This window comes from Megalops cyprinoides, chromosome 14 (genome assembly GCF_013368585.1).
Source record: "Megalops cyprinoides isolate fMegCyp1 chromosome 14, fMegCyp1.pri, whole genome shotgun sequence".
NCBI lineage: Eukaryota > Metazoa > Chordata > Actinopteri > Elopiformes > Megalopidae > Megalops > Megalops cyprinoides.
In genome coordinates this window covers 27671500-27683745 of record NC_050596.1, presented here as the reverse complement: position 1 = coordinate 27683745, position 12246 = coordinate 27671500, and the positions used below count along the sequence as shown (strand labels likewise).

Genomic DNA, 12246 nt, shown 5'->3' with positions numbered 1-12246 from the left:
TTGTAACAGTACAAGCGTTATGCTTTTGTGTACGGAGAACTTTGCTGCGACAGGTTGGACGTAACATGAATTATTTTATTATTGTTCAATAAAATATATGGTGAGAGACTGGTTCGGGTGTTGAAAGAAACCCGAATGATGACCCCCCACCCCATAGACGTCCTGATGTAGCTTGCTAGCAGTTTCGCTAACTGACCCGAGTAGCTTTGGCCCGTCTGAGACGTAAACAAAAAACACGTGATGGGGTGGGCCTGCGAGGTCTGCTGGCGCTGTTTTCATCGGTGACGGCCTCGGCGGACCCTCCCGACTGAACCCCGTGATCAACCAAAGAACACAACAAAAGTGGGAGGAAAAGAAAGATGGCGAGCGGGGAGGAGGCTGGACACCACTCCGTTTCCTCCTCTTCGGTGGGTCTGGAGGCCCTGTTCCCTGCTGAAGAAGACGATCAGGCTGGCGCGGATGGAAACCCGGAGCTGCAGCGGCTTCAGGAGAGCCTCCAGGGCTGGCTGTCGCATTACGAGCCCGTAATCTATACGGTGCAAAGGCTGCTGGTGTGGGAGAGGCCCCTTCATAGCATCTGCGTTGCACTCGCTCTGAATACCGCGTTCTGGTAAAGTGTCAGTAGATAATCTGAATGCACCCCAATATGATAAACAAACGTTGCAGTACTTTCTCAGTTCAGTTAATTGCCTACTTGTTAGCAAGTGTGCTAGCTAGTTGTTAATAGACGTAGTACTACAATCTTGTTTGCCAGTTATGTGGTGTTAAGGACCGGGGTAGTATAGCTATTTAGCTAGCTGCCATATCGCGATGGACCTAGTGTAAATCGAACGACACACATCATCCATTGTAAAATACTACATTGTCATTGTATTAAGTTAGCTAGCTAGCTAGGGAGTCACACCCACTTAATTCTAGATTGAGAGGATTGATGGGTAGCTAGCTAACGTGTTTCATTGCGGAAAGCATGTCATTGTTGGTCTGTATGATATGAGTTCTGTAGCGGACTAGCTGACTTCTCAGTGATTTGAAAGGTGTTACGGTTGCTGAACACTTCCTAACGTGAATTACAACATTTCCCAGCAATGATGTACCTCCATCTGTCTTTGTCGTGTTGTTGCAGGCTTCTGTCCTCCACGTCCCTGCGACCTATTTTCCTCGTGAGTGTCTCGGTTCTCGGACTCTTGCTTCTAGAGAGATGGAAGCACAAGCTGCCAAATCTCTCAGGTGGGCTCCATGATCTAACTTTACATACCCGCACGAATGGTAAAATTACAGAGAAGGATTTACAGAGAAAATTACTGACACTTTTTATAACCTGCTGCTCGGTTTTTTATTTACATGACATGACAAATAAGCATAATGACACATCCACCATTGATCAATTCAGACAGACGCTTTGTAATTTAAGTAGGGCTACAGTCCGGGTGGTATTTTTTTGTCATTGCACGATGAATAAGAATTACGCTTCTTAGCTAATGAACCTCTAAGCACATGGCTTTCTTCCAGATCGCTTGTTAAAACCAGGAATTGACACACCTGCTGTAAAAAACCTGTGTCTGTATGTTTAATGGAAACCTAACTGTGCATGTAATTTCTCCCATTATTGTCCGTCTGTCTCTGAAAATTCAGTCCAAGGCCCAGCCTCCGTGAATGAAAGGTAATTACACGCTATGAGTGGGAAGTCGCAGTGGAGGCAAAAGCTCTTATTGCTCGCCATTCATTTTCACTCCAGAGCTTACTGGCTAACATAGTTAAGGAAGTGCATTTATAACTGACATTGTTGCCTTGAGCAGGGGACTTACGAATAATACTGATGCAGTAAATTGAATGTGCTGGGCATGAGCTGTGTTAATGGCACACCTTTATGCATATATAAATGAACGCTGTGTTTGCTGGGAGGGTGTGTCGGGTGTGTCGGGCGTGACAGCACTGTCACGAGTTGCGTCCCTGTCTCCAGGGAGAGCGAGGCAGGGCACCCTCGGCTCCTCAGCGTGCCGGAGCTGAGCCACCACCTGGCCGAGAGCTACCTCACCTGTAAACTGTACCTGCAGGAGGTGCTGCAGTACAAACAGCTGAACCACGGAAAGGTGAGTCTCTCTCCGGTCCTGCAGGTGTACTTTTTCTGAAATGTCTTCAACAGTACTACGATGCTGTTTCTTTGTGACATGGCTATTAATCCTTTACTTACTTGATATCAGGGTCTCCTTTTCTGTCAGATATAGGCTGAACACAAAAACTTTAATATATTAATACAGTATATAGAAGTCCTGCCTAGCAATACTTAATTGTTGAGATTCCCTGCTATTTAAAAATATATATATATATTTGATTCCTTTCCATTACCTTCTTCATCCCACTAATATGTAGTAGCTAACAAGTGTTAGTTTACAAAGCTCATACATCTGGTGTGTTGAAATGAGGATTAAATGGAGTAAATAGACTTAAATGGCAAGTAATTCCAACTACCTCACAAACTGTTTAGAGTAGCTTCCTAAAGCAGGCTTAATATTTTCATCAGTAATAACAGTTAAACAGAAGTTTGGCTGACACTGGTCCTTGTTTCTTTGTCTCCCAGTTCTGTTTGCTGATGTGTGCAGGGTGCCTGGTACTGGCTGTGGTGGGACACTACGTACCAGGAATCATGATTTCCTACATTATATGTGAGTGTAATCGTATGTGCATCAGTAGCTCAGTACTTCTACATGTATGTACAGGGTCGTGCATGATAAGTAATGGCACCCCCTAAAAAAGCTGCTCTGCTTCACACAGCTGTTGCATAAAACCAAAATCAGGCAGCTGGTCAATATGCATGGTAATGGAGGCAGCATAGTGATTACAGACCTGAATTTGTAAGTAGAGGGTTGTTTCACTTTTGACATTGGCGAAAGATACCTGAATTGTTTTCAGATACACAGAGCTGGTACAACTGAATAACCCATAAAATGTAAGCTATGTAAGTCCCTGTGGATAACAGCGTTTACCAGGTAAGGGTATGTTAAAAACAGTGTTATGGGCCCCAAGGAGCTCAGTTGGCAAGGTGTTCACTTTGAGCGTAGGCTGAGTCCTACAGCCCAGTTTTGAAACCGGCCGTGTCATTTAGCTTCATATGTTGGCCAAGGCTAACTTGTTTCACCGCTCTCAGGCACCCTGTGGTTCGTTAGGCACAACCACGAGTTGGTCAGATTATGCCGGCAGAGTGGCGGTTATGTTCCAGTGAGTGAGTGAAAAATAGCCGTTCGCTGCATGTGAGCGTATCGGAGTATTGGAGCCTCACATTTGTCTTGCCTCGGTGCTCCTGCCCTAGTGCAGAGTTCATTGCCGCTACTCAAGCCTAGTGTACAACTTGTGATTGCAAAACAGGGTTGCGTAAAGGGTGGAAAATTGTTTATTTTAAGTGTTGGCTGTATTAAGTGTGCTTTATGGCCTCTTTGTTTCGAGCTTCACGGCCGTTCTTCCTGTTGTTTTGCTGTTCATGCCTCTTGTTTGACTGCGGTGCAGACTAGTAATCAGCCCCTGATACAAGACATGATCAAGGGCTACGAGCCAGCACGAGCGCTGAGCTCTCGCCTCTGTGTCCCAAAAAATACAAGGGCAGCGTCTCTCGGACCTGCCTCTTCTCAGTACTTGCTCCTCACTGGCGGAATGAGCTTCCTGCTGAGATTCGTACAGCAGACACCCTGGGTGCCTTCAAGAGAAAGTTGAAAACTCGTCTCTTCAAGCTGTATCTCTAGTCTACCTTCCTCTCTGTCTGTCCTATCTATCCTTATTTTCTATTCACAGAAAACGCATTCTTCGCTAGTTAAGCATCTGAATGACCTCTTGTAATACTTCTCGATAACTGCTCTTAACATAGTGATGCACTTATTCAGAGGTCGCTCTGGGTAAGGGCATCTGCTAAATGATGCAATGTAATGTAGTGTAATGCAGTAGAGGTTGATGGATTCCCCTGTCCTGTGTTCAGTGCTGAGCGTGCTACTGTGGCCCCTGGTGGTGTACCACGAGCTGATCCAGAAGATGTACACTGGCCTGGAGCCCATCCTCATGAAACTGGACTACAGCATGAAGGTGGACACTCAGCCCCACAAGAAGAGTGAGTGCTTCTCCCTCTCGGCAATGTCACTTACCGGGATTAGCATCTCCTTATGATTAGTCTATACCAAAGCAGTGTAGCGTGGTGGTAAGGGGTTGGGCTCGCGACCGAGGGGTTGCTGGCTCGATTTCCTGCTGGTGCTACCGTACCCTTGGGCAAGATACTTAACCCACAGTTGCCTCTGTAAATATTCAGTTGTATGCATGGATATAAACAGGTATAAATGGATAGAATTCTAACCTATCTAATTCTCTTTCAGTAGGAGCGTCTGGTAAATGACAATGTAATGTGATGAATATAAATGCTATGGTACATGCAACCGTTTTATTGCCATAAAGACCATTATTTACAGTTTGCAGGGTTTGTGTAACTACATCTTAACTCACTAAAAAAAATCCAGTTAGCAGTGCCCTTCATAATTGATTAATTGATTAAAGTGAGCCTTTCAAGTGTAACATGGTTCCTCTCCATCTCGTGGGTGTGTATCTGTAGAGGTGAAGAAGGAGTCAGAGGAGGGGGGTGAGCCGCAGGTGGAGACGGAGAGCGAGAGCGAAGAGGAGCTGTCCTGCTTCGCTCCCACGGTCAGTACCCTTCCCATGATGCACTGGGTCACGCGGCATGCTCGCTCAGATCACTTGCTGCCCCGCCGTGTCTGCGCTCTCCAGGGGGATCAGATTATCCGGGGGTCTCGTGACTCACGCGCGTACTATGCGGCTTGCAGAGGGGCGTGAGATCACAGCGAAAGAGACTCAGATGGCAGTCAGCCCTCCCTCTGAAGGATTACAGCAGGCATACGCTGTTAAGACCCCGCACACCACCGTTACATTCTAATGAGGAAATCTGAGGAGACCTGAGAGTTTCTTTTTTTAATTGGTTTGTCCTGCCGTCCGGTGCATGACAAGTGCTTTCATACTGTCAACCACGTTCAAATTTGTCAGCTTGTGTTCAAGTAATGAGACACACACAGAGATGTAATCATGTGATTAGCTGATATAACTCGTTCAGGCCGTGCCCTTGGCATTCCAGAGAGCATGAGACGTGTCACTAGCAGGGGGCAGTGGATCGCTGAGCATTGGCTCTTCATTAGACCAGTGAGAGCAGAGGGACAACTTATGTAGGAGTGATTCTGATTCGTCAGTGCGAGTCAGGTGATGGTCTGAGAGCAGTGGCTCACTGAGTGGTGCTTGCTGTTGGACAGGTGGACGTGAAGACCACTGCCTTGGCAATGGCCATCACAGACTCTGAGCTCTCTGACGAGGAGGCCTCTATCCTGGAGAGTGGGGGGTTCTCTGTGTCCAGAGCCACCACACCACAGCTCACCGATTTCTCCGAAGGTACTGCGTCACAGTAAACGTGATTTGACAATCCATTGTTTTTTCCTTACAAAAGCACCATATCTTAATATATGTTTATGTATGTGTCTGTCTTTAGCTGACACCAGTAAATGATGCATCTTTATATGGGCAGTATCTCAATCAATAAACACTCCGTCTCTGAGTTACTTTCTCATTCCATGGTCCTGCAGACCTGGACCGGCAGAGTGTGAGCAGTGAACAGGAGGAGACGACTTCCACTGACCTACCAGAGTTTCCCTCTGTGGACGATTTCCCCATCGAACAGGCCCTACTCCACTTTCCAGTGCGGTCGCCTGGCCACGGCGAGGGGGCGACCACAGACCCCCAAGGACAGGAGCAGCAGACCCCTGCCAGCCTCCTGATCCAGCAACTGGCCTCCCCGCTGCACTTTGTCAACACGCACTTCAACGGGCACGGCCAGCCCCCAGGCGCGGCCAGGCCTGCGAAGGAGGCCCCGCAGACCCAGACCCTGTCCCTGGAGGCCCTGAGTGAGGAGATAGTGAGCACGGCCATCTCTGCTGTGGTGCAGAACACCCGCTCGGCTCTGCTGCGGTGCGGGGAGGCCGGCGAGGGTGGGGCCATCGCTGAACCCTGCCCAGCTGGCCCTCACACAGCCCCGCCTACTGAGACGCAGCCCCAGCATGAGCACCCAGAGTGCAGTGCCACAGAGATGCCCACGGACACGCCCACTGACACGCCCACACCCGTCGACACGCCCACACCCGCTGAGGAGGACTTTGAACTGCTGGACCAAAGCGAACTGGAGAAGGTGGACAAAGATCCGCGCCTGGGTTCTGAGGAGCAGGAAACGGACTCCACCGAGCCCGCACAGACGACTCCGCCCAGCCAACACACCGAGGAGTCCTAGCTTTCCCACCACTTCTAGTAAACTTTCATTTATTTATATACATATACATGTATACAGTTTACTTACATTCTCACTTACCAGAGGTTTTTTTTTTTTTTGAGGATTTGAAGTTGACTACTGTCTGTCTTTTTTTTTTGTGACTGAAGACAGGTTGGGGACCGATTCTTAACTGAATACCTACACTCTGACCTTGAATTTGGGGAGTGACAGCAGCTTGTGTTGCATGATACCTTAACTTCTATTTCCTACTAAGGGATCATGCGGTCAAAGCGGCGGGTCATTGCTAGGTTTCAGATCAGCCCGTCAGGTCATGGTCTCAGTTCATTGTGAACAAAATGAACAGATCAGAGCTGTTGATATATTTTAAAAAACAAAAATGCCCATAGTGACTAAACCAACTTTGAAAACTGAAATACGGAAAACTAGTGTTTACACAGTTGGTAAGTATCTAACCTAAAGCTGCAACAGCATGCTGTGTGTATATTGTACAGAGCTGGGATTCAAAGCTGTCTGTTTTTAAGGCGTTCAAGGGGTGATTAGCTGACACGTGTTTTTCCTCATATTTCTGTGGACAGTCATTGCTTTACAGTTGGGACAATAATAAACACAGCTTACGTAAATACTGCACTACTCTGACATACCCTAAATGTTTTTGTGAGTGTGGTAGTAGACACTAGATGACTTCCCACATTGCTGACCCAAACATAGTGCAATGGAAGTTCAATGTAAACTTATTTTTGCCTCTTAAGTCATCATGATCATTAAGTCTGAAAACATACCATGAAGATCACGCTCTGTCTAGATTTCCAGGTCCTGTGTAAAAAGGCAGTGAGTTCCTACAAAGTGAAACTCTGAACAGTTTTGTTCAATGACCATCTCATATCCACAATAGCTTTATACGGAGTGAATATCTGCCATTCTGTGAAACATTTAACCCTACAGTATTCTGTACGGTCACGTTTATAGAGGTATTTGCTTTTTACAGAGGACATCTGGATCCATGTGGAGCCTGTTCAAAGGTACACGCTTATGGTGATGTTTCATGCTACACTGGAAGTGGAAAAATCTTAATTGTAAACTCATTTGACCCAAACTGCTTCTTACCCAGGGAAGCTCTTTTAACTGATTTTTTGGTACTGTAGTGAAAAGGGCAAGGGAACATTGCATTGGGAAGGCATTGCAAATCAAAGGGTTTTTTAATACTGACTAACAAGCTCTCTTGTATCCTGTGATGTTGCTAATGAAGCCACTTATCCCCATGGCAGTCAGTGATGCGGTAATTCCACCTGGATATGGATATGATGTTATGAATTCACTCGATTGTCACAAGCACCTCGTACAAAAGATGGGGATTCTAGCACAGGTATGGATTGAAAATCCTGTTATTCGGAGACAGGAAATAAATTTGGCACACAAAGTGTAGAAATGAAAGTTGATGGAGGCTGTAGGTTTGAAATGTAGATGGTCAGAAGATGCTTCTGAATGTTTTGGCTGTACCACTGGGTGGTTTTGGAACCATATTCTGTGTGTGCTGGAATCAAAACTTCAGCCATTGATTTTATGGCTTACATTCAACTTATTTCCATTGTAACACTCCCACAGCAGTAGTTTAACAAAGCCATTTGATCAACAGCCATCCAAGATAAGGCTTGGACTCCTCATATGGATGTGGTTGGTCACACAGAGGCTGAGAGCCAGTAGCATCACATGTTCTGTGTAATATATAACCAAGTGTATACAGCCTCACTTCTTGAAATGTTCAACTCAAATGCAGTCAAATGCTGGCTAGGTGTATGTAAGTAGTCCAAATTATACAGGATCTACAAAGAAATGCATATTGTGTATGGAAATGTGCATGGTTTGCAACATTTGATAAACATAATTGGGTTTTCAGAAAGAAAAATGATTGTTTACATCCAGTATGCAAATAGAAGCCATATTTAAGTCTGTTCTTTTAATCGCCACAGTTACTGATATCCACCAAAATGCACAAACATGGAATGAGTTTTGTCTGTCATATTTGTCTGTATTAATATTGAAGAGATTTTCCCTTGAGCATTTAATTGTATTCATTTTGTGACTCTAGGTTTAAGAAGCAATTTAAAACATTTTCATATTTATGTATTATATAAATGTGCTTGTTTGCTTTTCTTCTTAATCTATAAAAGCACTTAAACCAGACGTTTTGCTGAATGCTGAATCAATATCCTTTATAAATATATATTTTCTAATTTCTCTTGACTATCTGAGAATAACAGATATTCTCTTGTGTTGTCTCATACCTAATGGGGAAAAGGAAACATCTTAACTTTGTTGTAATTGGGTAAGACTTTGTGAAAATGGTATTAAAATGGAACTGACCCTCATTCTGCACTCAGAGCATACTGGAATGAAGGTGTAGAGCATGACTCAGTGATGTACTGTGGCTTTGCTCCATGTCACCCTCTTCCAAGTTGCCCAGCCTCCTTTGTAGTGGCTTCCTGGTTCTGCTGGTACTCTGACACCGGGTCGTTCACGCTCATCGCTGCCTCTGTGAGCTCCCGTCTCGTCCATGCCCTCCCCGGTGCAGCAGTGTAGGAAGGCCTTGTGGCAGAGCGTGACGGAGAACTGCGCGGATACGCGCATTAAGGGCTCCTCGATTGCGGCGCTGTTGCTGATGAAGGCAGTATGTACCAGACGGCAGTTTGAACGCTGCTGCGGAGCTGGTCCGTGAAGAAGCTGCTGCTGTTTCTGCGTGTTCAGCAGCTGCTGGTCCGCCTCCCTCACGCACAGGTTGCCCAGGGCAGAGTTCACAGGTGGTCGTCATGTTCTTCACATCACTTCTAGCACAGTGATGGCATGGTACTGTGTATCCTTTCTGCTGGTGAGAAGAGAGAAGAGCAAATCCAGGCATGGGGTAACAGATGGGGGAATTGGACCGTAATAAGGGCCAGTTTTCACAGGTCTGCTCTGAGCTGGACAGGGTAGGGCAAGCATGCAGTAACACCACTCATAGTGTCTGACACCAAGCTGTTGAGCTCTAAAGGTGTTTTTTTTTCTATCCAGTCCACAAAAGTGACACCTTTTGGAGGGCTCTTTCTTAGGATTGGATCCTGGCAAACGAATGTTTTGGGGACTTAATCGATCACTCACTTTCTCCTGAGTGTGAACACCCCAAACAGTTTCAGCTCTTGTCAAAAGCAATATTGCATTCTGTTTTTGCCTCTCCAATATGGCCACCTGTTCGCTACTACATGGCCTGGAGTTATAGATGGCAAACCTTTTCATGTGAGTGTTCTTTGGTAAAATGAGGACAATAAAGCTTGCTTTAAAGCTTGCAGTACGCAATCAGCTGCAATATGTTTAGAGACATCAATTAATGTGAACAACATGTCTTTTTAGTACTTGTGTACTTATGGATAAATCCAATAGGCTTCAATTTTTATTGTACAAATTTTTTGTAATTTTAAATATTTTCTGAGACATGGAAGTCTTAGTAAATTACTTATGAAAAATATGAGAAGATATTGCTGGCATTTTGAAAGGTTAGCATTATCATTTAATGACATGTTTTACCGACAGATGAATGAACTTGTGTAATATACATATGAATTACGCCATCAATCGCCTCTTGTCTCTGAGACAAGCCAGTCTTTGTTAACTTGATTAGCTGTATTCTGTGGAATATTTCTACTTTAAAGAACAGACTTGGTAGGACAAGTAAATTCTATAAACATTAAGATAATTTATATGATTATTTTTTATATCATATTAGTCTTACTTTGCTTACAAACTGATTCAGTTTGTATATGTTTACATTTTATTTTCTTGCATATGTACAGGTATTTCAAGCCATTGTGGGCCATAATACACATTAGGCTTACTGCATGTCTCAATTCAACCAACTGGCCACCCATCACTGCCCTTATAGAGGTAGCTGCAGCAAAAAAAGCTTCTTTTAGGCATCCAGTGCAAGGCTTAAAAATCATGCATCACTCAAGCCACAACACATCCTGACTGCAGGCTAGGTTTATTCCTCCTAGCGGCTGATGCATGTCTCCCACTGTCTTATAGTGAGTTTCTGGAGCAGGCGGTTTTGTGATTGCTGTGCTTGTTTAGGAAACATTATTTTGCTGCTGTACATGGCATGCTGATCTGCATGAAAGGTTTTCAAACTGCCTGTTTACCAGAGGTGTGTTTGTTCATGTCTTACATCCTGTTCCAACGAAGCTTAGCAAACAGTGTCATTTAGCAGGCATAAAAACAGCAGAGCACTGGAATTTCCAATAGAAAGTGTCAACCTGTCTGTCTTGCAGTGCATCAACATGTGGTCTCAAAACAGGTTAATCCTAAAGTTAAACATATTTTTTGTACTGAATGTAAGAGGCCTTAGTTATAGTTTAGGGAGGCGTGTTTATATACTAACTGATAACACTCAATTATATGTGTGTACAAGTTGTTGACTGCAATTTTATGAGTATTACTTACTGATATATATTCATAGTATGTAGCTTATTTTCAGGAGAGATACACATGAAGCAGCATCCAATACAAACAGGATTTTGAGTTACCTTTTATTTTACATGACACAGAGGCTCTGTGAGGGTTTACTGCAACTACTATTTTTGGTTGTTAGATCTTCAGATCTTGAATTGCAAAGAATTTCCCTGTAAATTAAAAGGAAAGTGAATATCGTTTTATTGGTTTTACAGCTCCAAGTTCCTGTGAAAGATGCACAAGTATTTTTGAATCTGGTAACTCGTGAGACGAGAGATTGGGAACCATATGTTTTATTGTTTTATGTCCTCAGTGACGATTTGAAAGTAATGCCCCTAAAGCAAACATCAGCTATGGAGATAAAAACATCATTGCACCACTTAAATGATACATATGTATTTTTGTCTTCATGTCCTTTTCCAGAGACAGAATGCAGGTGTAATGAAAACCCTTTTCCCTTTGAAGTGACATGTTTTTTATGGATTTAAATCTGAAATAATCTGTTGTTTTTTCATCTCTGAAGCACTGAAATCTCATCCGTGGGAGCCCACTGTCACGGTAATTCATGTGTTTTGCTTTTTTTCGCCTTGGAGAAGCTCTTTTGAGCATTGAGGCAGCATAACATCATTAAACTAGGAATAATTACATCTTCTTCTTACAATGTTCTAATATATCAAAGTAGGCAGATTTTAAAGACAAAGATGCTTTTTAAAATTCTCACCTTTAAAGACCAAAAAATTTGTATCTTAGTGCATTTATACAAATTATATAAAATGTATACAAATTTTATTTATACAAATATCAAGTATCATGTTAAATTCATGATGCTGTGTATGTATAAAATGTGACTTGCTTGTTTGATTAACACTCTTGATTAAACACAAAGTACATTGTGATTGGAATGAATCTGGACATTGGTCTGAGTATTTTTAGCCAGACTACGACAAGCACAGTCCAAAGGAAATCTGCTGTGTACCACCAAATCAAAGTAAAAATTGGGAAATAATATGAGGTTTTATGTGAAAATGTACAAACGCTTTGTATATGTAGGATATTGAGTGTGATTTTCTCTCTTTAATTCTCTCAACAAACATAATCACAGCCCAAGCAAAAATAGCCAATTGACTTTGTGATAGGTAAAAATACATGTATTTTAATGTATGTATTTTTAGTCCTCATACACTTTTGTCATGATTAGAAGGATTTGAAGAGTGTAAAAGAAAATTATAATTTAAAATGGATTCTGCATCTTTATATTGTATAAAAGGTCCTATACAGTATATCGATAAAAAGTTTGATTTTACATTGTGCAACATAGTCCTACTTGTGAGATATCTCCAAATTCAGACAGGTTCTAATCAAATGTGGTTTATTGAAGACTAAAAGGTAATCACAATGTACAAATACACCAAGTACCACAAGGTAGGGCAAATACCAAGAAATGTTACATTGTG

The 12246-nt window shown here is 43.3% G+C and overlaps 1 protein-coding gene across 1 annotated transcript; it reads left to right on the top strand.

The window, feature by feature from the left end:
- Positions 1-255: 255 nt before the first annotated feature.
- Positions 256-6693, top strand: LOC118789582 (reticulophagy regulator 2-like). The gene is made up of 9 exons (XM_036546066.1): positions 256-610; positions 1124-1227; positions 1633-1660; positions 1961-2090; positions 2579-2663; positions 3965-4093; positions 4586-4674; positions 5292-5427; positions 5619-6693. The coding sequence occupies exons 1-9, from the start codon at positions 360-362 to the stop codon at positions 6314-6316; spliced, it is 1650 nt and encodes a 549-aa protein (XP_036401959.1). The 5' UTR covers positions 256-359; the 3' UTR covers positions 6317-6693.
- Positions 6694-12246: the final 5553 nt, after the last annotated feature.